At 50.7% G+C, this 26,825-nt stretch overlaps 2 protein-coding genes across 2 annotated transcripts; both read right to left on the bottom strand.

Moving 5' to 3' along the window:
• Positions 1 to 895: 895 nt before the first annotated feature.
• Positions 896 to 5,858, bottom strand: LOC131727256 (misshapen-like kinase 1). Its single transcript, XM_059018794.1, has 3 exons — positions 5,070 to 5,858; positions 1,921 to 1,986; positions 896 to 1,158 (listed from the first exon to the last, which is right to left on the bottom strand). Exons 1-3 carry the CDS (start codon positions 5,124 to 5,126, stop codon positions 922 to 924), a joined length of 360 nt encoding a protein of 119 aa, XP_058874777.1. The 5' UTR covers positions 5,127 to 5,858; the 3' UTR covers positions 896 to 921.
• A 1,239-nt stretch (positions 5,859 to 7,097) lies between these two features.
• On the bottom strand, positions 7,098 to 26,240 carry LOC131727255 (phospholipase D1-like; the record flags this gene model as incomplete). Its single annotated transcript, XM_059018793.1, is given in 31 exon segments — positions 7,098 to 10,695; positions 15,582 to 15,699; positions 15,893 to 16,046; positions 16,492 to 16,626; positions 18,276 to 18,325; positions 18,544 to 18,596; positions 18,598 to 18,654; positions 18,989 to 19,057; positions 19,059 to 19,079; positions 19,290 to 19,394; positions 19,932 to 19,964; positions 19,967 to 20,047; positions 20,195 to 20,236; positions 20,238 to 20,297; positions 20,299 to 20,315; positions 20,588 to 20,648; positions 20,650 to 20,712; positions 21,168 to 21,236; positions 21,238 to 21,369; positions 21,443 to 21,501; positions 21,504 to 21,552; positions 22,057 to 22,104; positions 22,106 to 22,136; positions 22,270 to 22,271; positions 22,273 to 22,354; positions 22,620 to 22,663; positions 22,665 to 22,770; positions 23,320 to 23,472; positions 24,172 to 24,185; positions 24,188 to 24,266; positions 26,182 to 26,240. Coding segments are annotated over 31 exon segments (2,271 nt in total), but the record flags the coding sequence as incomplete, so codon positions are not given.
• Between the last annotated feature and the right edge of the window lie 585 nt (positions 26,241 to 26,825).

A 26,825-nucleotide genomic window follows, 5' to 3' on the forward strand; every position in this document is an offset into this window, starting at 1 on the left:
TAGAGAGGGTGCTTGACAGAGTGAGAGAGAGTGTGACAGTGATAGAGTGTCCGTGTGAGTGAGAGTGCTTCAGAGAGTGCTAGTGAGAAAGAGTGCAAGAGTGCTAGAGGGTGTCAGAGTGAGTGAGAGTGCTAGTGAGAGTGAGAGCGACAGTGCTAGAGTGTCCGAGTGAGTGAGAGTGCTTGAGAGTGAGAGAGAGTGCGACAGTGCTAGAGAGTGTCTGAGTGAGTGAGAGCGCTTGAGAGGGAGAGAGTGCGACAGTGATAGAGTGTGAGAGTGAGTGAGAGTGCTTGAGAGAGCGCTTGAGAGTGAGAGAGTGCGACAGTGCTAGAGTGTGAGAGTGAGTGAGAGTGCTTGAGAGAGTGCTAGAGAGGGTGCTTGAGAGTGAGAGAGTGCGACAGTGCTAGAGTGTGAGAGTGAGTGAGAGTGCTAGGGAGAGTGCTAGAGAGGGTGCTTGAGAGTGAGAGAGTGCCACAGTGCTAGAGTGTGAGAGTGAGTGAGAGTGCTTGAGAGTGAGAGAGTGCCACAGTGCTAGAGTGTGAGAGTGAGTGAGAGTGCTTGAGAGTGAGAGAGTGCGACAGTGCTAGAGTGTGAGAGTGAGTGAGAGTGCTTGAGAGTGAGAGAGAGTGCGACAGTGCTAGAGTGTCCGAGTGAGTGAGAGTGCTTGAGAGAGTGCTAGAGAGAGTGCTTGAGAGTGAGAGAGTGCGACAGTGCTAGAGTGTGAGAGTGAGTGAGAGTGCTTGAGAGTGAGAGAGAGTGCGACAGTGCTAGAGTGTCCGAGTGAGTGAGAGTGCTTGAGAGAGTGCTAGAGAGGGTGCTTGAGAGTGAGAGAGAGTGCCACAGTGCTAGAGTGTGAGAGTGAGTGAGAGTGCTAGGGAGAGTGCTAGAGAGGGTGCTTGAGAGTGAGAGAGTGCGACAGTGCTAGAGTGTGAGAGTGAGTGAGAGTGCTGGGGAGCGCGCCCCGCAGCCTCGTACCCAGAGCTGGTCGTCGTGGCCGGGGGGGCTCTTCTTGACGAAGGCTCCGTAGTAGGTGGCGATGTTCCGGTGGTGTGAGTACTTCTTCAGCATGTTGATCTCCTGCTTGATCTCCTCCTCCTCCTCCTCCGTCACATCCATCACCTTGATAGCAGCCAGCTGCCCTGTCTTCACATGCCTGCCCTGGAGAGAGGAGAGAGGAGAGGACAGGGTTAGGGTGACACACACACACACACACACACACACACACACACACACACACACACACACACACACACACACTGAGAAACACAGACCCACACACACACAGACACTGAGACACGCACACAGACACTGAGACACACACACACACACACACTGAGAAACACAGACCCACACACACACAGACACTGAGACACGCACACAGACACTGAGACACGCACACAGAGACACACACACAGACACTGAGACACGCACACACAGACACCGACACACACGCACCTGGTTTTGTCTGTGTGTGTCTGTGCCTGTGAGTGTGTGTGTGTGTCAACAAGTCATGACCCCCACCCTCTTTTAACCCGAGTCCCTTCTCAGACTGAGCTAATCAGGGATCTAGATAATCTCACAGGAGCTTAGAGGAACAGCAGAGAGAGGGAGGAGAGGAGAAGAGAGGAGAAAGACAGAAACAGAGAGGATACAGAGAGACAGGAGAGGAGAGGAGACAAAGAGAGACGGAGAGACAGAGAAGAGACAGAGGGGGAGAGAGGAGAGACAGAGAGAGACGGAGAGACAGAGAAGAGAAAGAGAGACGGAGAGACAGAGGAGAATGAGAGAGAGAGACGGAGAGAGAGAGGAGACAGAGAGGGGGGGAGAGAGGAGAGACAGAGAGGGGGGGAGAGAGGGGAGGAACAGACCCCCTGCAGTTTAGTATGATTTGGGGTGTCCCTCGACACGCCCCCCTCTTACCTTGTACACCTGTCCGTAGGTTCCATTGCCAACCACCTCCACCAGCTCAAATATACCAGCAGGGTCCTGAGAGGAGGGGAGGGAACAAACTGTTAGCCTTACAGATAAACCTAAACCCTAACAGCTTTTAAAATATATATATATTTTTTTGCAATGATCCCTTTTTAATTATTTTTTAGTTTCAAGTCTGGTGTGAAATTAAAAAAAAATAACAATTGCTCAAATATACCAGCGGGGGCAGCAGTGTGGAGGAGCTCTGGACTCTTGACCGGAGGGTCGTGGGTTCAATCCCAGGTGGGGGGGGGACACTGCTGCTGTACCCTTGAGCAAGGCACTTTACCTAGATTGCTCCAGTAAAAAACCCAACTGTATAAATGGGTAATTGTATGTAAAAATAATGTGATATCTTGTAACAATTGTAAGTCGCCCTGGATAAGAAATATATATATAATAATATTTCATCAGCGCAGAGTGCAGGAGAAACAGCGATGCTTTATAATTCCCAAACGAGACTTGAGGCAGAATCAGAGGTGGGTGTAGAACACGCACACACACACGCACACGCACACGCACACGCATATTTATTTGTTTGTTTTCTTTTTAGGGTTTCATTTCACGTTATGTAAGCATGCAGCACACAACTGTGAATCCGTGCCACAGAGAGACACGTCTCCTGGGATTTGATGTTGCCAGGGAATCTATGTAGCGAGGGAGAAAGGAGGGAGGACAGGAGAGGAGGGAGGGAGGGAGGGAGACGCATAATGTAGCTGTCCACCTTCTCTCTCTCTCTGTGTGGGATGACAAATCAAACAGTACTCTAGTGCCTTCATCAGTGTTATTGAAACTAAACTGAGTCAAGCAGACCAGCGTTTGGGCTCTAGTGCCTTCATCAGTGTTATTGAAACTAAACTGAGTCAAGCAGACCAGCGTTTGGGCTCCAGTGCCTTCATCAGTGTTATTGAAACTAAACTGAGTCAAGCAGACCAGCGTTTGGGCTCCAGTGCCTTCATCAGTGTTATTGAAACTAAACTGAGTCAAGCAGACCAGCGTTTGGGCTCTAGTGCCTTCATCAGTGTTATTGAAACTAAACTGAGTCAAGCAGACCAGCGTTTGGGCTCTAGTGCCTTCATCAGTGTTACTGAAACTAAAGTGAGTCAAGCAGACCAGCGTTTGGGCTCCAGTGAGTGTGTGGAGGTGTCTCCGATGTGTCACTCTGAGCCTCGGTGTGTGCGTGGGAGTGCGAGAGCGTGTGTCGATGACAGTGCTTTTGTGGGCGAGCTTCAGCACAAGGGCTGCTTCTCTTCGCAATCGAACAGAAAAAGCAAAACAGGCTTGAATAAAACAAAGGAGGATTTCTCAAGTGTGGTTTCACATGCAGACACCAGCAATAACCATGTGTGTGTCTGTGTGTGTGTGTGTCTGTGCGTGTCTGTGTGTGTGTGTGTGTGTGTGTGTGAGATGAGGTCCCTGTAATGTTTACAAAAACATATAAATATTTGGACATTAAAAATCATTTAAGAAAAAAAAGAAGTGTCAGTTTTGTCGGTTTTAAAAATAAAACCGTGTATTATTTTATCACGACCAAGCAGTACGTGTTGGTTTGATACGTATCACTATATGCTGGACTACAATTATATTGTTCAATTATTTATTTATTTGTATTTTTTATTGAATTGTATTATTTCGTCTGTGGTAAAGTCAGAACGTCATCACCTAATTGCGTTGCGATAAAGGTTCCTCTTTATTATTAATATTACCGATCACACGACTCGCTGTACATTACATTAGGCAATAATTTACTTTAAATATTTTTCGATTTCCTCTCTGTCTGAGTTTCTCTTTTGTCTGCGGTTTTAGCTGACGTACGGAGGAAATGCAATCCAAAACATAACTGCAATGTTTGTGAAAATATACAGTTGTAGGTCTGTTATAATGAAAAACGTTTAATTAAAACACGTATTTCCTTCAATATTCACCCAGGAGCATAGTTATCATTTATTTATTTATATATTATATTATTAAAAATGTCACTGCGGTGAAAAGTGACTAAAACCAATGTTTAATTCAGACTTCCGTCTGTCAAACCTACCTACACCAACACTGGCCATTTTACTTTAAATATTAGGTGACTTTACCACAGGAAACACACAAAAATAAATTAAAAATATAAAACAAAATATAAAAATAAAAAAAAATGGAGGATCATGAAAGTTTTGACATCGACGCTTTTAGCATAAAACTTAAAATGCGAGGCAACTTTACCACAGAAATACACGATATTTTCACAAATAATCAAATATAAACCAAAAAAACTTAGTTTTATGAAGGGTTGTGTATAATTATATATATATATTTTTAACGACTTCGCTGACGCGCGCTTTGTCGTTTGGCTCAAGTAGACGCCTCGGGCAGGCAGGTGAGGTACGCGCCTCTGTTTATTTTATATTTCCTCATAAAACCAGAGTAATAATTAAGTTGTATTAATTTGTACACGGATATTTCTACAACAATAAAATACAGGGCGGGGGGTGGAGGGGAATACATACAAATCAAAAATGAAAATGTTGACACCTGTGTGTTTTTGTCACAAATGCCTGGGTTGAGGTAGCGTATTTACATACCTGTACAGGCGACTTATATAGATATTTATACTTAAAAAGTAAACCTTTTCAGTGAGACAGACAGGCGTTTGACGTCGTGACCGTTTTCTCCCTTGACCAAGATGGGTATTTATTTGTGTAAAAATCATTTTATTTCATAATATTATCACATTGGTTCAATGAAAAATAACAACCGAGGCCTGTGTGTCGTCGGCCGAAGTTCGGCTGACTCGATTAATCGAGCAGCCGTCGACGAGCTCTGTGTTTGTGAGTTTCCACCGTCAACAAAATGTTGATTCACAAATAATAATAATAACAATACTAATAATAATAATGATAATGAAGCGTATTAACTTCATACCTAGCTGTAAACATGCCCCCCTTTCCCCGCGCTAAGTGCTGTAAGTACATTTCACAAGTTAGTCATTCCCAAAATAATTTCTATACGGATTAAAATGGATTTGACACCCATCGCAGTTCATTTTGACCCTTCAAATCACATTGCATTAAAATATTGTCGTGATTAAACGACATGCAGTTAATGCTTACCCTCAACGCAGCTAGATCGATGTCGTCCAGGCTTCTTGCAGGAGCGTTATCCGACATTTTATATTAATATATAACTGTATGAGCAATCTCTCCCCCCCAAAAAAATTAGATATTTTTTGATATATTTATATATCCAGTTCGAACTGAATTCGCCTCCCCCCCCAGCAAAACAACACAGGCGGTCTATAAAAACATAACTCAACACCGCACACAAGCTACAGCTCAAAAATATATTAATAATAATATATCACTGACAATATTACAGTTGATATGTCCACCCTTATTAAGGTAAAGGCAGCCCACGCCCCGATACTGAAGCGGCTTGCACATAAATCCGTTGACAGCGCTTCAATACTGAAAAATAAATAATAATAATAATACAAAAAAATACCAAAAAAAAAATACAGTATATTTCAAATTTCTCCTCTTAAAGGGCCAGTCAGGGCGACTGGCTTCCCGAGCTTCAGCGAAAGCGCAAGAGCGGCTGTAGCTTTAATTCTTAACTTTCGCCTCCCATAATTTCGGTCGATTTGTATATATTGGGGGGGGGTGTACTGCTGGATTAAATATCGTTGGGGGGGTGGGAAGGCGGCTTGAACTTTGTTGTTTTTTTTCTGCCGCAGTATTCGCTCTCCTCTTCTCTCTCTCTCTCTCTCCTTTTTCTCACTCACTCGCTCGCTGCTGTCTTCCTGGGTTTTAAGGCTACGGTAAGCACAGCAGGGACAAAATAACGAAACCGTACCGCGACTCCCACCTGTGGGCATCGCATAGCTAACCCAAAATAAATAAATACATTTAAAGAGGCGGGCTTGTATTCTGTAGCATACAAGCCTGACTCACTTATTAAATTACAACGCGGGTTAAAAAAAAAAAAATGATTCAATTCTGAGATTTCCAGGTGCGTGTCGTATCGGGGTAACCGTAGGGAAAGTAACCCCACAGATTAAAAAATAAACAAAAAAATAATGGGCAGCAGTGTGGAGTAGTGGTCAGGGCTCTGGACTCTTGACCGGAGGGTCGTGGGTTCAATCCCAGGTGGGGGACACTGCTGCTGTACCCTTGAGCAAGGTACTTTACCTAGATTGCTCCAGTAAAAACCCAACTGTATAAATGGGGAATTGTATGTAAAAATAATGTGATATCTTGTAACAATTGTAAGTCGCTCTGGATAAGGGCGTCTGCTAAGAAATATATAATAAAAACAGCAGCAGTCTAATGGAAGTGACGTCACTTTAAACTACAGTAGCGGTCCAAAGTTTAGAAACAGCACCTGATTTCGCTTGCCAGACCTTGGCTTGCCAACTGGCCCTGTAATTCCGGGACACTCCAGAGACGAGTCAGGTTTCTCAGATCGCGTTATTATTTCTTAGCAGACGCCCTTATCCAGGACGAGTACAGCTGTTACAGTTCAAAGTATTGTCACCAGAAGGTCACGGGTTCAAATCCCACCTCTGTCACTGACTGACTCACTGTGTGTGACCCTGAGCAAGTCACTTCACCTCCTTGTGCTCCGTCCTGCAGATGAGATGGTAAATCAACGTCCTATTGGAAGTGACTCTGCATATAATGCACAGTTCACAGCCTGCCTCTGTAAAGCGCTTTGTGATGGTGGATCACTATGAAAGGCACTATACAAAAATAAAGATTGATTGATTGATTGATGAAAGTTAGTATGAGTTTTATTTGTGATGTTAAATCAACGTCCTATTGGAAGTGACTCTGCATATAATGCACAGTTCACAGCCTGCCTCTGTAAAGTGCTTTGTGACGGTGGATCACTATGAAAGGCGCTATATAAAAATAAATATAGTATTATTATATTATTACAAAGTATCACATTGTAAAATATCACATTACAGAATATCATGATACAGATAAGAGCAGTTATAAAATACAGTAAAATCAGATCAAATTCAAGTAGATAATTACATGTAAAGCGAGTTCCACTGAGAGCAGCTGAACTTGGGGATGGGAGAGAGGATTGGAGTTTTTTTTTTTTTTTTTTTTAAAGAAAGCAAGGTACCAGTGTTTTTGGAATTATTCATTTTTTTAATATTATGTAGTAACACAAAAAAGTGACAGTTTGTTTTATAACAGCAATAGAGATACAAAAATATGCATTCTGGCAGGATCGACGCTTACAAAATCCACTCGGAGAGTTTTCAGTATCAGAAAAAAGTTTAGTGATTGCATCGGTAGTTTAAAAGGATGCATTTCTGATTATAGATAGATAGATAGATAGATATACACACACATACACACACACACACACACACACTGCTGTGCAAAAGTCTTGGGACAGATTCTGGAGTTGCAATCTGTATCTGGATGTTCTGAGCTTCAACAATTTACTCAAAGCCTCCTCTAGTGTTTTCCACGATTATAACAACTTTGACCGTTATTAATACAGCCGTAGTTATGATGAGAAGAAACCAAGCGTGTGATTTTAGCATTCTAGAATTCACATTGATCAGAATCTGCAAAAACGTGTGATATATATATATATATAGTGATGTTTCTTTTGATGCTCTGTGTGTATATATATACACAGGGGCAGCAGTGTGGAGTAGTGGTTAGGGCTCTGGACTCTTAACCGGAGGGTTGTGGGTTCAATCCCAGGTGGGGGGGACACTGCTGCTGTACCCTTGAGCAAGGTACTTTACCTAGATTGCTCCAGTAAAAACCCAACTGTATAAATGGGTAATTGTATGTAAAAATAATGTGATATCTTGTAACAATTGTAAGTCGCCCTGGACAAGGGCGTCTGCTAAGAAATAATTAATAATAATAATATATATATATATATATATATATGTAAAATATCTTTCCTCTTATTAGCTTAACCCATTAAGAATCAAATACAATTTTCTTTGGGGCAGAAAATAGATCAAATCACAACTCAATCTGTGTTCCTCTAATTCGATGCATTCAGTTTACACTTGCATACCGTCTGCGTTTCACAAAATCAGAGCGAAGGCATCATCCTAACAGTGCGGTTTAACCCTTTCAGTCGAGGAATCTTGTTCAGACTCTGGTTTCTTATTAAAACGACACTTGGGAGCGACTCAGCCTGTCAGTACATTTCAAACACCTGTTTCCTGCACCGGCTCACTGCAACAAGAAGAAAGTCAGCATTGTCTTTATTTCTGTGGGGGGCACGTTACATATGGAAGGGTTAATGAGGTCGATGACAGCAGTTAAACAATGCTCCACAAACACGACACGGCAGTCTGTCCTCAAACGAGAGGAGACCTAACCTAACCTCAGCCTGTCCTGTATCCACTAGCTCTGGAAAACTATCTACAAACAAATCAAGTGTTTGTAACACACTGACCGGAGCGCGTGTGGGCTACAGCTGTTGCCACGGCAACACGTTTACAAAGATGCAAAACCAGCTGTTTCAAGCATCAGCCCCCCCCCCCCCCCCCCCCCCTCCGTTGCAAGTGTAATTATAGGAAGGCGTTATTTTAAAGACGTCGCTATGACAACTGGCAGCCTCGCACGCCTGGGTCACAGTGCCAAGGGCGACACCCACAAAGCGAGCAAAGTAACGTTTTCTGTAACTTTTTTTCTGTGAAAATGTTCGACACTAGGGATCTCAAACGCATTGTATATTATTAGTTAATAAAGAATATTAATAATACTATTAATATTAAAAAATATATATATATATATATATATAAGAAATAACAGTAAAATAAACCAGTGTTAATGGTTAGTGCCTTAGTTTAAAATCTGTGTAATAAAGTCTCTAGAAAAATCGTCAAACATTCGATATAAAATATTTTATTATGTGGGGGTTGGGGTGCAGTGTGGAAGGCAGTGGGTTTGAGGAGCTCAGTGTTAGGGTGCAGTGTGGAAGGCAGTGGATTTGAGGAGCTCAGTGTTAAGGTGCAGTGGGGAAAGCAGTGGGTTTGAGGAGCTCAGTGTTGGGGTGCAGTGTGGAAGGCAGTGGGTTTGAGGAGCTCAGTGTTAGGGTGCAGTGTGGAAGGCACTGGGTTTGAGGAGCTCAGTGTTAAGGTGCAGTGTGGAAGGCAGTGGGTTTGAGGAGCTCAGTGTTAGGGTGCAGTGTGGAAGGCACTGGGTTTGAGGAGCTCAGTGTTAAGGTGCAGTGTGGAAGGGAGCGGGTTTGAGGAGCTCAGTGTTAGGGTGCAGTGTGGAAGGCAGTGGGTTTGAGGAGCTCAGTGTTAGGGTGCAGTGTGGAAGGCAGTGGATTTGAGGAGCTCAGTGTTAAGGTGCAGTGGGGAAAGCAGTGGGTTTGAGGAGCTCAGTGTTGGGGTGCAGTGTGGAAGGCAGTGGGTTTGAGGAGCTCAGTGTTAAGGTGCAGTGTGGAAGGCAGTGGGTTTGAGGAGCTCAGTGTTAAGGTGCAGTGTGGAAGGCAGTGGGTTTGAGGAGCTCAGTGTTAGGGTGCAGTGTGGAAGGCAGTGGATTTGAGGAGCTCAGTGTTAAGGTGCAGTGGGGAAAGCAGTGGGTTTGAGGAGCTCAGTGTTGGGGTGCAGTGTGGAAGGCAGTGGGTTTGAGGAGCTCAGTGTTAAGGTGCAGTGTGGAAGGCAGTGGGTTTGAGGAGCTCAGTGTTAAGGTGCAGTGTGGAAGGCAGTGGGTTTGAGGAGCTCAGTGTTAGGGTGCAGTGGGGAAAGCAGTGGGTTTAAGGAGCTCAGTGTTGGGGTGCAGTGTGGAAGGCAGTGGGTTTGAGGAGCTCAGTGTTAAGGTGCAGTGTGGAAGGCAGTGGGTTTGAGGAGCTCAGTGTTAGGGTGCAGTGGGGTGCAGTGGGGAAGGCACTGGGTTTGAGGAGCTCAGTGTTAGGGTGCAGTGGGGAAAGCAGTGGGTTTGAGGAGCTCAGTGTTAGGGTGCAGTGTGGAAGGCAGTGGGTTTGAGGAGCTCAGTGGTTAGGGTGCAGTGTGGAAGGCAGTGGGTTTGAGGAGCTCAGTGGTTAGGGTGCAGTGGGTTTGAGGAGCTCAGTGGGTAGAGCGCTGGGCTGCAGCGGGTTTGAGGAGGTCAGAGTTACAAAACAATCTTTAGAAACAGAAAATAGAAAGTATTTAAGAAATAAAAAAGGCTAATTATTATTATAACCTATAGTTCTAAACAGTCAGTGCATTTCTATTGTGGAATGCAATGCTTTCTATTTGAATTGATCAGGAGCCAGGAGTCTGAGCAGGGTTAGTTTGAGCAGGGTTAGTCTGATAAGACACACCTGGGCTTGTTTCCTATACACACACTACAATCAAGCCCGCAGTAAAACCTGGAATGACTCAGTGAAATTCTGATGCAGCAGGAGCCTTATTTCCATCCCTGGTCTGTCTGTCAAATGCCTGTTATTTTTTTATAATCCAGTGCAAACAGACAGCGGGCTGACCCCTCTCCTCTCTCCTCTGTATTTGTCCTCTTCCCCCCCCCCCATTCACGTCCACACCTCCACAGGTATCATCCCCTCCCTGCTGTTCAGGGGAGGAAGTAGGCTCTCCTCAGACAGAAAGTCGAGGGGGAACAGCACCAGGTGACCCCTGACCCCGGCCAGCTTTTCCCGCGCCCCCTGGGGGTCAGTGTTGGCCAGCTTCTCCTCACCGGCGCGGTCCTTCAGCGAGCGGAGACTCGGGAACGAGTCCGAGGGTAGGCAGCGGAACACCTGAGGAGAAAAGAACCACACAGCGGGAATAAAGAGCCAAGAACCGCTTCCTAACCCTAACCCTAGCCCCAGCCCTAACCCTAGCTCAAACCCTAACCCTAGCTCCAGCCCTAACCCTAGCCCCAACCCTAATCCTAGCTCCAACCCTAACCCTAGCCCCAGCCCTAACCCTAGCTCAAACCCTAACCCTAGCCCCAGGCCTAACCCTAGCCCCAGGCCTAACCCTAGCTCCAACCCTAACCCTAGCCCCAGCCCTAACCCTAGCCCCAGCCCTAACCCGAGCTCCAACCCTAACCTGAGCTCCAGCCCTAACCCTAACCCCAGGCCTAACCCTAGCCCCAGCCCTAACCCTAGCCCCAGCCCTAACCCTAGCTCAAACCCTAACCATAGCTCCAGCCCTAACCCTACTCCCAACCCTAACCCTAACTCCAACCCAAATCCTAGCTCCAACCCTAACCCTAGCCCCAGCCCTAACCCTAGCCCCAGGCCTAACCCTAGCCCCAGGCCTAACCCTAGCTCCAACCCTAACCCCAGCCCTAACCCGAGCTCCAACCCTAACCCTAGCCCCAGGCCTAACCCTACTCCCAACCCTAACCCTAACTCCAACCCTAATCCTAGCCCCAACCCTAATCCAAGCTCCAACCCTAACCCTAGCCCCAGCCCTAACCCTAGCTCAAACCCTAACCCTAGCCCCAGGCCTAACCCTAGCCCCAGGCCTAACCCTAGCTCCAACCCTAACCCTAGCCCCAGCCCTAACCCTAGCCCCAGCCCTAACCCGAGCTCCAACCCTAACCCGAGATCCAGCCCTAACCCTAGCCCCAGGCCTAACCCTAGCCCCAGCCCTAACCCTAGCTCAAACCCTAACCCTAGCTCCAGCCCTAACCCTACTCCCAACCCTAACCCTAACTCCAACCCTAATCCTAGCCCCAGCCCAAATCCTAGCTCCAACCCTAACCCTAGCCCCAGCCCTAACCCTAGCTCAAACCCTAACCCTAGCCCCAGGCCTAACCCTAGCTCCAACCCTAACCCTAGCCCCAGCCCTAACCCTAGCCCCAGCCCTAACCCGAGCTCCAACCCTAACCTGAGCTCCAGCCCTAACCCTAACCCCAGGCCTAACCCTAGCCCCAGCCCTAACCCTAGCCCCAGCCCTAACCCTACTCCCAACCTAAACCCTAACTCCAACCCTAATCCTAGCCCCAGCCCAAATCCTAGCTCCAACCCTAACCCTAGCCCCAGCCCTAACCCGAGCTCCAACCCTAACCTGAGCTCCAGCCCTAACCCTAGCCCCAGGCCTAACCCTAGCCCCAGCCCTAACCCTAGCTCAAACCCTAACCCTAGCCCCAGGCCTAACCCTAGCCCCAGCCCTAACCCGAGCTCCAGCCCTAACCCGAGCTCCAGCCCTAACCCGAGCTCCAACCCTAACCCTAGCCCCAGGCCTAACCCTAGCCCCAGGCCTAATCCTAGCTCCAACCCTAACCCTAGCTCCAACCCTAACCCTAGCCCCAGCCCTAACCCTAGCTCAAACCCTAACCCTAGCCCCAGGCCTAACCCTAGCTCCAACCCTAACCCTAGCCCCAGCCCTAACCCTAGCCCCAGCCCTAACCCGAGCTCCAACCCTAACCTGAGCTCCAGCCCTAACCCTAACCCCAGGCCTAACCCTAGCCCCAGCCCTAACCCTAGCCCCAGCCCTAACCCTACTCCCAACCCTAACCCTAACTCCAACCCTAATCCTAGCCCCAGCCCAAATCCTAGCTCCAACCCTAACCCTAGCCCCAGCCCTAACCCTAGCTCAAACCCTAACCCTAGCCCCAGACCTAACCCTAGCCCCAGGCCTAACCCTAGCTCCAACCCTAACCCCAGCCCTAACCCTAGCCCCAGCCCTAACCCGAGCTCCAACCCTAACCTGAGCTCCAGCCCTAACCCTAGCCCCAGGCCTAACCCTAGCCCCAGCCCTAACCCTAGCCCCAGCCCTAACCCTAGCTCAAACCCTAACCCTAGCTCCAGCCCTAACCCTACTCCCAACCCTAACCCTAACTCCAACCCTAATCCTAGCCCCAGCCCAAATCCTAGCTCCAACCCTAACCCTAGCCCCAGCCCTAACCCTAGCTCAAACCCTAACCCTAGCCCCAGGCCTAACCCTAGCTCCAACCCTAACCCGAGTCCCAACCCTAACCCTAGCCCCAGGCCTAACCCTAGCCCCAGGCCTAACCCTAGCTCAAACCCTAACCCTAGCCCCAGGCCTAACCCTAGCCCCAGGCCTAACCCTAACCCTAACTCCAACCCTAATCCTAGCCCCAGCCCAAATCCTAGCTCCAACCCTAACCCTAGCCCCAGCCCTAACCCTAGCTCAAACCCTAACCCCAGCCCTAACCCGAGCTCCAACCCTAACCCGAGCTCCAGCCCTAACCCGAGCTCCAACCCTAACCCTAGCCCCAGGCCTAACCCTAGCCCCAGGCCTAATCCTAGCTCCAACCCTAACCCTAGCCCCAGCCCTAACCCTAGCTCCAACCCTAACCCTAGCTCCAGCCCTAACCCTAGCCCCAGGCCTAACCCTACTCCCAACCCTAACCCTAACTCCAACCCTAATCCTAGCCCCAACCCAAATCCTAGCTCCAACCCTAACCCTAGCCCCAGCCCTAACCCTAGCTCAAACCCTAACCCTAGCCCCAGGCCTAACCCTAGCCCCAGGCCTAACCCTAGCTCCAACCCTAACCCTAGCCCCAGCCCTAAACCGAGCTCCAACCCTAACCCGAGCTCCAGCCCTAACCCGAGCCCCAACCCTAACCCTAGCCCCAGGCCTAACCCTAGCCCCAGCCCTAACCCTAGCTCCAACCCTAACCCTAGCCCCAGGCCTAACCCTAGCCCCAGGCCTAACCCTACTCCCAACCCTAACCCTACTCCCAACCCTAACCCGAGCCCCAGGCCTAACCCTAGCCCCAGGCCTAACCCTAGCCCCAGCCCAAATCCTAGCCCCAGCCCTAACCCTAGCCCCAGCCCTAACCCTAGCCCCAGGCCTAACCCTAGCCCCAGCCCTAACCCTAGCTCCAGCCCTAACCCTAGCTCCAGCCCTAACCCTAGCCCCAGGCCTAACCCTACTCCCAACCCTAACCCTAACTCCAGCCCAAATCCTAGCTCCAACCCTAACCCCAGGCCTAACCCTACTCCCAACCCTAACCCTAACTCCAGCCCAAATCCTAGCTCCAACCCTAACCCTAGCCCAAGCCCTAACCCTAGCTCCAACCCTAACCCTAGCCCCAGCCCTAACCCTAGCTCCAGCCCTAACCCTACTCCCAACCCTAACCCTAACTCCAGCCCAAATCCTAGCTCCAACCCTAACCCTAGCCCCAGCCCTAACCCTAGCTCAAACCCTAACCCTAGCCCCAGGCCTAACCCTAGCCCCAGGCCTAATCCTAGCTCCAACCCTAACCCTAGCCCCAGCCCTAACCCGAGCTCCAACCCTAACCCGAGCTCCAGCCCTAACCCTAGCCCCAACCCTAACCCTAGCCCCAGCCCTAACCCTAGCTCAAACCCTAACCCTAGCTCAAACCCTAACCCTAGCTCCAGCCCTAACCCTAGCCCCAGGCCTAACCCTAGCCCCAGGCCTAACCCTACTCCTAACCCTAACCCTAACCCTAACCCTAACCCTAACCCTAACCCTAACCCAACCCTAACCCTAGCCCCAGGCCTAACCCTAGCCCCAGGCCTAACCCTAGCCCCAGGCCTAACCCTAGCCCCAGCCCTAACCCTAGCTCAAACCCTAACCCTAGCTCCAGGCCTAACCCTACTCCCAACCCTAACCCTAACTCCAACCCTAACCCTAACCCTAACCCTAACCCTAACCCTAACCCTAGCCCCAGGCCTAACCCTAGCCCCAGCCCTAACCCGAGCCCCAACCCTAACCTTAGCCCCAGGCCTAATCCTAGCTCCAACCCTAACCCTAGCCCCAGCCCTAACCCTAGCCTCAGCCCTAACCCGAGCTCCAACCCTAACCCGAGCCCCAACCCTAACCCTAGCCCCAGGCCTAACCCTAGCTCAAACCCTAACCCTAGCCCCAGGCCTAACCCTAGCCCCAACCCTAACCCTAGCCTCAGCCCTAACCCGAGCTCCAACCCTAACCCGAGCCCCAACCCTAACCCTAGCCCCAGGCCTAACCCTAGCTCAAACCCTAACCCTAGCCCCAGGCCTAACCCTAGCCCCAGGCCTAACCCTAGCTCAAACCCTAACCCTAGCCCCAGGCCTAACCCTAGCCCCAGGCCTAACCCTACTCCCAACCCTAACCCTAACTCCAACCCTAATCCTAGCCCCAGCCCAAATCCTAGCTCCAACCCTAACCCTAGCCCCAGCCCTAACCCTAGCTCAAACCCTAACCCTAGCCCCAGGCCTAACCCTAGCCCCAGGCCTAACCCTACTCCCAACCCTAACCCTAACTCCAACCCTAATCCTAGCCCCAGCCCAAATCCTAGCTCCAACCCTAACCCTAGCCCCAGCCCTAACCCTAGCTCAAACCCTAACCCTAGCCCCAGGCCTAACCCTAGCCCCAGGCCTAACCCTACTCCCAACCCTAACCCTAACTCCAACCCTAATCCTAGCCCCAGCCCAAATCCTAGCTCCAACCCTAACCCTAGCCCCAGCCCTAACCCTAGCTCAAACCCTAACCCTAGCCCCAGGCCTAACCCTAGCCCCAGGCCTAACCCTAGCCCCAGGCCTAACCCTAGCCCCAGCCCTAACCCTAGCTCAAACCCTAACCCTAGCTCCAGCCCTAACCCTAGCCCCAGGCCTAACCCTAGCCCCAGGCCTAACCCTAGCCCCAGGCCTAACCCTAGCTCCAGCCCTAACCCTAGCCCCAACCCCAACCCCAACCCTCGCCCTCTTCCTCTCTCTCTCACCGTCTCGTAGATCTCAGCGTTGTCCGCGGCTGTCTTCTGCCACACCCCCTGGAAGAACTCGTCACTGATTGGGTCCCGGATATCGATACTGGGGGCACCGTCCGACCCCAGCAGCACCCTGAAACGAGACGGCGGTGGGGGTGGGGGTGCGGGTCAACTCTCAGTAGGAATCGACAGTAAATATGTAAATATGAACCAAGACCCTTTAGCTGTCGAATGCAAGGATGTGAACTGGAAACAGATCAACAGTAAGTCCAAGTGTGCCGCTTCAATACAGAACAAGCTTTTAACAAGGCGTGTCTGTCTCTCACCTGAAGCACTCAAGACGCAGCGCCAGGGCCAGCCTCCCTGCCTGGTACTCCTGCCCCCCCATGAGGGAGGGCACGCTCTCCGAATCCTCCACCAGCACGGCCAGCTCGCTGTCCCGGGACCCCAGCATGCTGCGGTCGTTAATGTTTGCTGAGCCTGCGGGGGCAACGAGGCATCACTCTGATCAATCAATCACTCTGATCAATCAATCACTCCGATCAATCAATCACTATGATCGACCAATCCCTCTGATCAATCAATCTGATCACCCAATCACTCTGATCAACCAGTCACTCTGCTTGATCAATTAGTCACTCTGATCACCCAATCACTCTGATCAAGCAGTCACTCTGATAGACCAATCACTCTAATCAGTCACTCTGACCAATCAATCAAGCAATCAATAAATCACTCTGCTCAATGTCACTCTGATCAACCAATCAATCACTGATCAATCAGTCACTGTGATCAAATCAACTGCGAACTGAGCCTGCAGGTCATTGAACAGCAAACTGATCGAACCGAACCGATCAATCACTCGGGTCAACCGATCCAACTCTGATCACTCTCTACGATGTTCGCCGCTCAGCCCCGCCCTCACCGATGATGTACTTCCTGTCGTCGGCGATAAGCATTTTGCTGTGAACGTAGATCAGCTCTGTGACCAGAGAGTCCTGCAGACAGGCGTGGGAGCGGAGCCCAGAGAACGAGATGAACTCCCTCCAGCGATCCTGCACTGAGAGACACAGAGACAGGATTAAACACAGAGGAGCCCAGAGAACGAGATGAACTCCCTCCAGCGATCCTGCACTGAGAGACACAGAGACAGGATTAAACACAGAGGAGCCCAGAGAACGAGATGAACTCCCTCCAGCGATCCTGCACTGAGAGACACAGAGACAGGATTAAACACAGAGGAGCCCAGAGAACGAGATGAACTCCCTCCAGCGATCCTGCACTGAGAGACACAGAGACAGGATTAAACAGAGGAGCCCAGAGAACGAGATGAACTCCCTCCAGCGATCCTGCACTGAGAGACACAGAGACAGGATTAAACAGAGGAGCCCAGAGAACGAGATGAACTCCCTCCAGCGATCCTGCACTGAGAGACACAGAGACAGGATTAAACACAGAGGAGCCCAGAGAACGAGATGAACTCCCTCCAGCGATCCTGCACTGAGAGACACAGAGACAGGATTAAACACAGAGGAGCCCAGAGAACGAGATGAACTCCCTCCAGCGATCCTGCACCAAGAGACACAGAGACAGGATTAAACACAGAGGAGTCCAGAGAACAAGATGAACTCCCTCCAGCGATCCTGCACTGAGAGACACAGAGACAGGATTAAACAGAGGAGCCCAGAGAACGAGATGAACTCCCTCCAGCGATCCTGCACTGAGAGACACAGAGACAGGATTAAACACAGAGGAGCCCAGAGAACGAGATGAACTCCCTCCAGCGATCCTGCACTAAGAGACACAGAGACAGGATTAAACACAGAGGAGCCCAGAGAACGAGATGAACTCCCTCCAGCGATCCTGCACCAAGAGACACAGAGACAGGATTAAACACAGAGGAGTCCAGAGAACAAGATGAACTCCCTCCAGCGATCCTGCACTGAGAGACACAGAGACAGGATTAAACAGAGGAGCCCAGAGAACGAGATGAACTCCCTCCAGCGATCCTGCACTGAGAGACACAGAGACAGGATTAAACACAGAGGAGCCCAGAGAACGAGATGAACTCCCTCCAGCGATCCTGCACTAAGAGACACAGAGACAGGATTAAACACAGAGGAGTCCAGAGAACGAGATGAACTCCCTCCAGCGATCCTGCACTGAGAGACACAGAGACAGGATTAAACACAGAGGAGCCCAGAGAACGAGATGAACTCCCTCCAGCGATCCTGCACCAAGAGACACAGAGACAGGATTAAACACAGAGGAGTCCAGAGAACGAGATGAACTCCCTCCAGCGATCCTGCACTGAGAGACACAGAGACAGGATTAAACACAGCGGAGCCCAGAGAACGAGATGAACTCCCTCCAGCGATCCTGCACTGAGAGACACAGAGACAGGATTAAACACAGAGGAGCCGAGAGAACGAGATGAACTCCCTCCAGCGATCCTGCACTGAGAGACACAGAGACAGGATTAAACACAGAGGAGCCCAGAGAATGAGATGAACTCCCTCCAGCGATCCTGCACTGAGAGACACAGAGACAGGATTAAACACAGCATCCACATCCCTGCAAAGAGAGAGAGAGAGAGAGAGAGAGAGAGAGAGAGAGAGAGAGAGAGAGAGAGAGAGAGAGAGAGAGAGAGAAGGGGGGGGTTGATTTCTGATTTTCGAATCGTCACGAAACCAAAGAAAAGACACTTACTCTTCACTTTGAGACGTGCCACGATAGACTGGTCCCCTCTGCACATTGTCCTGCAAAAGAAACTTCTCTTAACAAATCTGTGCTAAAGAAGGTTCAGAGAAAAAAGACTTGCGTTGAATCGCAGTTTTTATTGTAAAAATATGTATTTAATACTATAAATAGTCTCTCAGTGTCTTCCGTGCAAATTCAATGACTGACGTTTCTAGAAGTCTCTCTCAGGGTCTTCAGTATGATTGAGATGGTGTGCCAGCACTGCCCCCTGGTGTACCTGTAGGTGAAGTGCAGGATGGCCTGGATGGCGTTCCCGCCCCCTGTGGTGATGGTCACCCTCGAAACCAGGAAGCAACGGAAGCACAACGAACACACGGTATGGTTTATTCTCACTGGATGAGAGAGGGGGGGGGGGGGGGGGGAGAGGAAAAGGGTTATTTAATATGTATCTCAAGATTTAAAAGTACAAGTTTGAATCACAGAAAGTCCCTTGAATTTTGAAATTCAATTTTTGAAGCGCGTGTTTGTGTTTGATCAGTCCTGGTTTTTGAAGCGCGTGTTTGTGTTTGATCAGTCCTGGTTTGTGAAGCGCGTGTTTGTGTTTGATCAGTCCTGGTTTTTGAAGCGCGTGTTTGTGTTTGATCAGTCCTGGTTTGTGAAGCGCGTGTTTGTGTTTGATCAGTCCTGGTTTTTGAAGAGCGTGTTTTTTGGGGCGGGGGTACCTGGTGCGCTCGTAGGATGCGCTTCACGATGGCGTCTCCGATTCCGTTCTGAATGCTCCTCCCGTCCGCAGCAGCTGATGAAGAACTGGTTCTGAACGAGGGGGGGGGAAGAGAGAGAGAGAGAGAGAGAGAGAGAGAGAGAGAGAGAGAGAGAGAGAGAGAAAGAGTGAGTGACATTGAGTGAGTGAGTGTTTGTCATGCTCTCCTTACCTCAATGTAGATGCAATAATGGCTCTTCACACTTACACACACAGACACACACACACACACAGACAGACACACACACTGACTCTCTCCTCACCTCTATGTAGATGTAGTGCTGGCTGTTGTCGATGGTGTCGATGTAGGCTTTCAGGATAGAGCTCTCACAGGTACCAGCAGACCAGCGATCCACAGAGCGCAGGATCTGAGAGAGGGGGAGAGAGGAGGAGGAGAGTAGAGAGAGGGGGAAGAGAGGGGGAGAGGAGAGGAGAGAGACGGGGGAGAGGAGAGAGAGAGGACGAGAGAGGGGGAGAGGAGAGAGACGGGGGAGAGGAGAGAGAGAATAGACAGAGGACGAGAGGGGGATTGAGAGAGGGGAAGAGAGGGGGAGAGGAGAGAGACGGGGAGAGAGGGGGAGAGGGAGAGGGAGAGAGAGGGGGAGAGGAGAGAGGGGATGAGAGAGGGGGAGAGGAGAGAGATGGGGAGAGGAGAGAAGAGAGACGGGGGAGAGAGAGGTAACACGCACAGACATCAGGTCTGACAACAGAAGCAAAATGAGTTCATTGTATAGGGTGATGGAAAACTTTTGGTGGGCAGAGCTGTAGTTTAGATTTTTGTGTTTAAAAAATACTTTTCATTAATTAAACGATCTGAACTGGGGGTTGGCGGTTGGGGGGGGGGGGCATGGCCCCTCCGGCCCCCGCCCCCCACCCTTCTCGTGCGGCCCTGCTGGAGGAAGTACCTGCACTCGGGCTCTCTGTGACCCCGGGCACTCTGAAGGGGAAGCTCCTCCGCAGTGCTGTGGGACTTCGGGAGCAGACAGGGGTAGAAGTGGTGTTTGTACTTGCTCTTAAAAATCTGGAAAAAAGAAATGCGAGAATGAATACGCGAGTGAAGGGACGACCCTGAGAACACAGAGTATTTAAAAATCGCTGTGTATTTGTATGTTAGTAATAGTGTATGCAGCTAGGGTTGGGGTTAGGGGTCAGGGGGTCAGGCTCTGACCTTGGTGAAGTTCCAACGCTGTATAAAGTGTCTCGCCAGGTCCACGCGCTGCCTTCCCATGAACCACTGCGGCCACATCCCGCCACGGCATTCTGGGAGTTTTGTTGGCGGTCGATGAAGTCTGAGAGGGAGAGGAGGGGAGAGGTGAGACACAGACAGACAGACACACAGAGAGACAGACAGACACAGAGAGACAGACAAACAGTGAGAGAGAGACAGACACAGAGATACAGACACACAGTGAGAGAGAGACAGACAGACAGAGAGACAGACACACAGTGAAAGAGAGACAGGCGGACACACAGAGAGAGAGACAGACAGGCGGACAGAGAGAGAGAGAGACAGACGGACAGAGAGAGAGCAGAGACAGACAGACAGACGGACACACTGTACCTTCAAAGGGCCGTCCAGCCTGCACCCAGTCCCTCACTATGAAGTTGCTGTAGTCCTTGCCCGAGCCACAGCTTCCTGTTGTCTCTCAGGTCCTGGGGCCCCTCCTCGCCCTCCGGGGCCCCGTTCTGGTGCTCCGAACCGTTCGGAACCCGGCTCCTGCAGCAGAACAAACAAGACGGGTCATCAGAACAGAACCGGGGTGTGTAAACTGGGTCCAGTATTGAGGGGAGTTCTGAACCCCAGGACTGGGTGCAGCAGCAGCAGCAGGGCTAAGTGTGAGTTTGTAACCCTGCTCAAACTCCTGGCTCCTGATCATTTCAATATTAATAATAATAACAGACTTCATTGAGGGGAGCTCTGAACCCCAGGACTGGGTGGCAGCAGCAGCAGCAGCAGCAGGGCTAGTGTGAGTTTGTAACCCTGCTCAAACTCCTGGCTCCTGATCATTTCAATATTAATAATAATGACAGACTTCATTGAGGGGAGCTCTGAACCCCAGGACTGGGTGCAGCAGCAGCAGGGGCTGGTGTGTGAGTTTCTGGCCCTGTTTTGGGTTTCCTGTAGCTGTTGTTACCTGTGCTTTGGGCTGTGTCTCTGCTCCCTGCGTCTCTGACCCATCGCAGCCCGTGTCGGTCAGTCGGTGAGCAGTGGTCATCCCAGCGGCCGTAGGCCAGGTCCAGCCCCACCCCATGAAGGCCACGGAGCTGGTCAATGACCACCAGCTTCTCGTGGTGCGCCCAGAGGACGACCACAGAGGAAACGTGGTCAGGGTGACGCATCACCTGAGAGAAGAATTGAGAGATCTGTAAAATACTGTTGGGGTGCAGCACTGGGGCAGTGTCAGAGTCAGGGTACCTTGATGTTGGGGTGCAGGCTCATCAGGGTCCTCTTGCTGTAGTCGCTGTTGATTCCAGAGCGAGCTCCACCTCCTTAAACAGCAGCACGCACACCTTCACTCCCTGCTCCTGCAGGGGGCGACAAAACACACCGTCACACACACCTTCACTCCCTGCTCCTGCAGGGGGCGACAAAACACACCGTCTCACACACACACACACACACAGACACAGACAGAGACACCGTCACACACAGAGAGACACACACACACACACACACACACAGTGGCAGAGACACACACACACACACACACACACACACACACACACACAGTGGCAGAGACACACACACACACACAGTGGCAGAGACACACACACACAGACAGAGACACCGTCACACACAGAGAGACACACACACACACACACACACACACACAGTGGCAGAGACACACACACACACACACACACAGTGGCAGAGACACACACACACAGTGGCAGAGACACACACACACAGTGGCAGAGAAACACACACACACACACACACACACACACACAGTGGCAGAGACACACACACACACACAGACAGAGACACCGTCACACACAGAGACACACACCACACACACACAGCCTCACTGCTTTGCGTTTCAGTATCTGGTCGAGCCTCCAGTGATCCCCGTTCGCCCGGTCGCTTCATAAACACCTCCGGACTCAACCTGCATTCCCGGGACAGACAGAGAGAGAGAGAGAGACGGACGGAGAGTTGTTTTGATTCTGGACCTCAGCAGCCTGGACTGCGGTTTTATTTCTGCATCGTTTGTCTGCTTGAGCCCCACGACGCTTACTCACCACCCAGTCTGTGATGAAAATCTCTTCTTTCGCATCTTCTAAAGCCTGACCGACATCAGCAAAGTATCCACTGCCATTGACATACCTGCAGAGAGAGAGAGAGAGAGGAGAGAGAGAGAGAGAGAGAGAAGAGAGAGAGAGAGAGAGAGAGAGAGGGAGAGAGAGAAGAGAGGGAGAGAGGGAGAGACCACACAGAGAGATTATAATACCACTCTGCCTCCCTCCCTCCCTCTCAGAGGAGAATATAAGAGATGGGAGGTATGGAGGAAGAGATAAGAGGGGAGAGAGAGGAGAGGAGGCAGAGGAGAGGAGGGAGGGAGGGGGGACACAGGAGCTGTAATCCGTCTCACCACTTGGCCAGGGTGTTCTCTCGGATGGGTACGAAGGCGTCGAAAACGGTGAGGCGACACAAACTCCCTCCCTCCCTCCTTCGCCAGCCTCTGGATCTCGTGGCTCCACCACTGAGCCTGCCGGTAACTGCTGCACTTAATGATGAGGGTCCTGGGGAGGGGGGAGGGAGGAGGGGGGGGACCCAAAACTGTGTTACTCTCAGTTACGTGGCGAGGAATGTCCTTACCAAGTTTCATTACAATCAGATAAGCAGTTCTCCAAGTACAAATCAAAAAGTAATGAAATGACACGCACACACACACGCACACACACACACACGCACACACACATACATACATACACACACACACACACACACATACCACACACATTACTGATTAGAAAGGGAACTGGAAATTGATTTTGAAGAAAAATAATTGATTTCAATTCCAGTTCCCTTTTAATCAATTCCAACACATCGCCGTTTGTTTAGTCAGTTTTAAAAAAAAAATCTGCTTCAGAATGAATCGCGACAGTTATTAACGTCTCCAAAACATCCGTTGCAGTTCCTTCAGAGGGAAGGGGAACTGGATTTTAAAAAGGATTTGAAATTGAAATAAAAAAAAAACAGTGCCTTGACCCCTGACCCCTGACCCTGGAGAGAGTTGACCCGTTTTAAAGAACACCCCCCCCCCCTCCCCCGATTCGGACCCGGGTTACCTGGCGAAGTTCTGGATGCACACGCCGTACTTGGTGGCAGTGTAGCTCCGGCCCACCTGAACTCTGAACTCGGGGTCAAAGAGCAGCACGAAGGAGACAACCCCGGCTTCAGGCTTCATGTAGAGAAGAAAGGAATCCTTCACAACCAGCCACCTGCAAGAGGAGGAGAGGAGAGAGGGGGGAGAGGAGAGGGGGAGAGGGGAAGGAGGAGAGGAGGAGAGGGGGAGAGCAGAGAGAGGAGGAGAGGGGGAGAGGGGAGAGGGGGAGAGCAGAGAGGGGAGGGGGGAGAGGAGAGGGGAGGGGGGAGAGGAGAGGGGGAGGGGGAGAGGAGAGGGGAGAGAGGGTAGGGGAGAGGAGAGGGGGAGAGCAGAGAGGGGAGGAGAGGGGAGAGGGGAGAGGGGGGAGAGCAGAGAGGGGAGGGGGGGAGAGGAGAGGGGAGGGGGGAGAGGAGAGGGGAGGGGGAGAGGAGAGGGGAGAGAGGGTAGGGGAGAGGAGAGGGGGGAGAGCAGACGAGGGGAGGAGAGGGGGAGAGGGGAGGGGGGAGAGGAGAGGGGAGGAGAGAGGAGAGGGGGAGAGGGTAGGGGAGAGGAGAGAGAGAGGAGAGGAGAGGGGGAGAGGAGAGGGGGAGAGGGTAGGTGAGAGGAGAGGGAGAGGAGAGGGGGAGAGGAGAGGGGGAGAGGGTAGGTGAGAGGAGAGGGAGAGGAGAGGGGGGAGAGCAGAGAGGAGAGGGGGAGAGGAGGAGAGGAGAAGGAGAAAGAGGTCTTATTACCATCCCTGATCAAGCCACGGTTTCCATTGTGTAACTCATGCTAGTTCTGCTCCGATCTTTTGGGGGACCCCCTCACCCCTCACCTGCGTGACCAGCGAGGTAACAGAACTGGTGGTGTCCAAAGCAGTTGAGCCCCTGAATTCGGTGACCCCCAGATCTCTTCAAGATCGACCCCTCTCTGCGAGAGACAGAGAGATGACAGAACTGAATTAAAAACATTACCTACACACACACACACACACACACAGCCGGTGTGCAAATCTATCAGACCCCCTCCAGAGGCGTCACTCATCTCCTGTCTGGACCTGCCTGCATGAAAACCTGAGCGACTCGCAGAGGCGTGTTTCTAAGAACACGGAGACAGTTCTGAGGTTCTGAGTTCCGGTTCTAAAAAGGCTGCATTGTCTACCAGGTTCAGTCTGGGCATGGACAGCAGTGTGCAAATCTAGCACAACAGCTCCAGATGTGTCATTGATCTCCTTTATATACCTGCCTGGGTGAAAATGTCAGACCGCTTTGTGCTTTAATTACGCTAAAAAGTCTCCTGTATTTTGTGGCTGCGTGATAATTTTTCTCTTACTGTTTTAAATGAATTGCACGTGTGACCCTACTGAAGTCATCAATTTGACTATTTTGACTATAGATTTTCAGTGCCAGCGGTCTGATTTCAGACGCACAGCAAAGCCAACACTACAGAAGCAATATTGGTGCTCTAATTGAACACAGCGAGTATTCAGAGGGACGTTATCCAGCAACAGACTCCCTATTAAAATATTTAAAAGACTGCCCGTTAAAATATTGAACGTTTCTGTTTGTTTTTTCAAAGAGGAGTCGATGATCTGTTCAGGGATACTCGGCGTGGTGGAGCCGAGTGAGGAGACGCGGGCAATACAAACCCCAGCCCTAGTCTGGCTGTCACCACAAACACACACACAGAGAATTCATGTATGAATGGGAGGGAGGGATGCACCTGTTTTTCTCTTCTCTCCCCCTCTGCTCTCTTGTGCTCTCCTCTCTGTCTCTCCTCTCTTGCTCCTCTTGTTCTTCCTCTCTTTCTCTACCCCCCTCTCTCCTCTCCTCTTATGCTCTCTCCCTCTCTCTTTCTCTTGCTCTCCTCTCTGTTTCTCTCTTGCTCTTTCTCTCCTTGTGCTCTCTCTCTCCTCTCCTCTCTTGCTTGCTCCCCTCTCTCTCCTCTCCTCGCCCCCCCCCTCTCTCTCTCTCTCTCTCTCTTGCTCGCTCTATCTCTCCTTGTGCTCTCTCTCTTTCTCCTCTCCTCTCTTGTCTTGTGCTCTCTCTCTCCTCTCTTGCTCGCTCACCTCTCTCTCTCCTCCCCCCCTCTCTCTCCCTCTCTCTTTCTCCTCCTCTCTGTTTCTCTCTTGCTCTCTCCCTCTCTCTTTCTCTCCTCGTTGATCTCTCTTTCTCCTCTCTTGTCTTGTGCTCTCTCTCCTCTCCTCTCTTGCTTGCTCGCTCTCTCTCTCTCTCTCTCTCTCTCTCTCTCTCTCTCTCTCTCTCTCTAAACCTGTATTACTGGTCTCACCCTCTTCCCACGGTCTCATTGTCATTCTATTTGCTTCTCACGACGAATTCCCCTGAACAAAGAGAGACTTTACTGCCCTGCGGAAGAAGCCTATTGGACAAAGGCCTCCGTTACCTTGGGAACACGCACACACACACAACACACACCACCAAAGCCCTGCTGCTGCACCCAGAACTCCCCTCAATGAAGTCTATTATTAATACTGAAATTATCACTGAGGGGAGCTCTGAACCCCAGGACTGGGTGCAGCAGCAGCAGCAGCAGCAGGGCTAGTGTGAGTTTGTAACCCTGCTCAAACTCCTGGCTCCTGATCATTTCAATATTAATAATAATAACAGACTTCATTGAGGGGAGCTCTGAACCCCAGGGACTGGGTGCAGCAGCAGCAGCAGGGCTAGTGTGAGTTTTGTAACCCTGCTCAAACTCCTGGCTCCTGATCATTTCAATATTAATAATAATAACAGACTTCATTGAGGGGGAGCTCTGAACCCCAGGACTGGGTGCAGCAGCAGCAGGGCTAGTGTGAGTTTCTAACTCATGGATTTATTTCACTTACAAGCCTTTGGGTCCGAGGTCCTTGATGAAAGAAAGAGGACTCACGTCTAGGAACTCCAACTAGAAACAAACAGAGAGACCAGAGCTCTGTTGTATAAAACATCAGCAAACCAGCCTGGTCAGTGACATCCAGGCCCCCATCGCCACGGGCTACACATTCAAAACCAGCCTGTCAGTGACATCCAGCCCCCATCGCCACGGCTACACATTGAAAACCAGCCTGTCAGTGACATCCAGCCCCCATCGCCACGGCTACACATTCAAAACCAGCCTGTCAGTGACATCCAGCCCCCATCGCCACGGCTTACACATTCAAAACCAGCCTGTCAGTGACATCCAGCCCCCATCGCCACGGCTACACATTCAAAACCAGCCTGTCCAGTGACCTCCAGCCCCATCGCCACGGCTACACATTCAAAAACCAGCCTGTCAGTGACCTCCAGCCCCCCATCGCCACGGGCTACACATTCAAAACCAGCCTGTCAGTGAGCATCCAGCCCCCATCGCCACGGCTACACATTCAAAACCAGCCTGTCAGTGACATCCAGCCCCCATCGCCACGGCTACACATTCAAAACCAGCCCGTCAGTGGACATCCAGCCCCCATCGCCACGGCTACACATTTCAAAACCAGCCTGTCAGTGA

Source organism: Acipenser ruthenus, unplaced genomic scaffold, assembly GCF_902713425.1.
Source record: "Acipenser ruthenus unplaced genomic scaffold, fAciRut3.2 maternal haplotype, whole genome shotgun sequence".
In the NCBI taxonomy this organism is placed as follows: Eukaryota; Metazoa; Chordata; class Actinopteri; order Acipenseriformes; family Acipenseridae; genus Acipenser; species Acipenser ruthenus.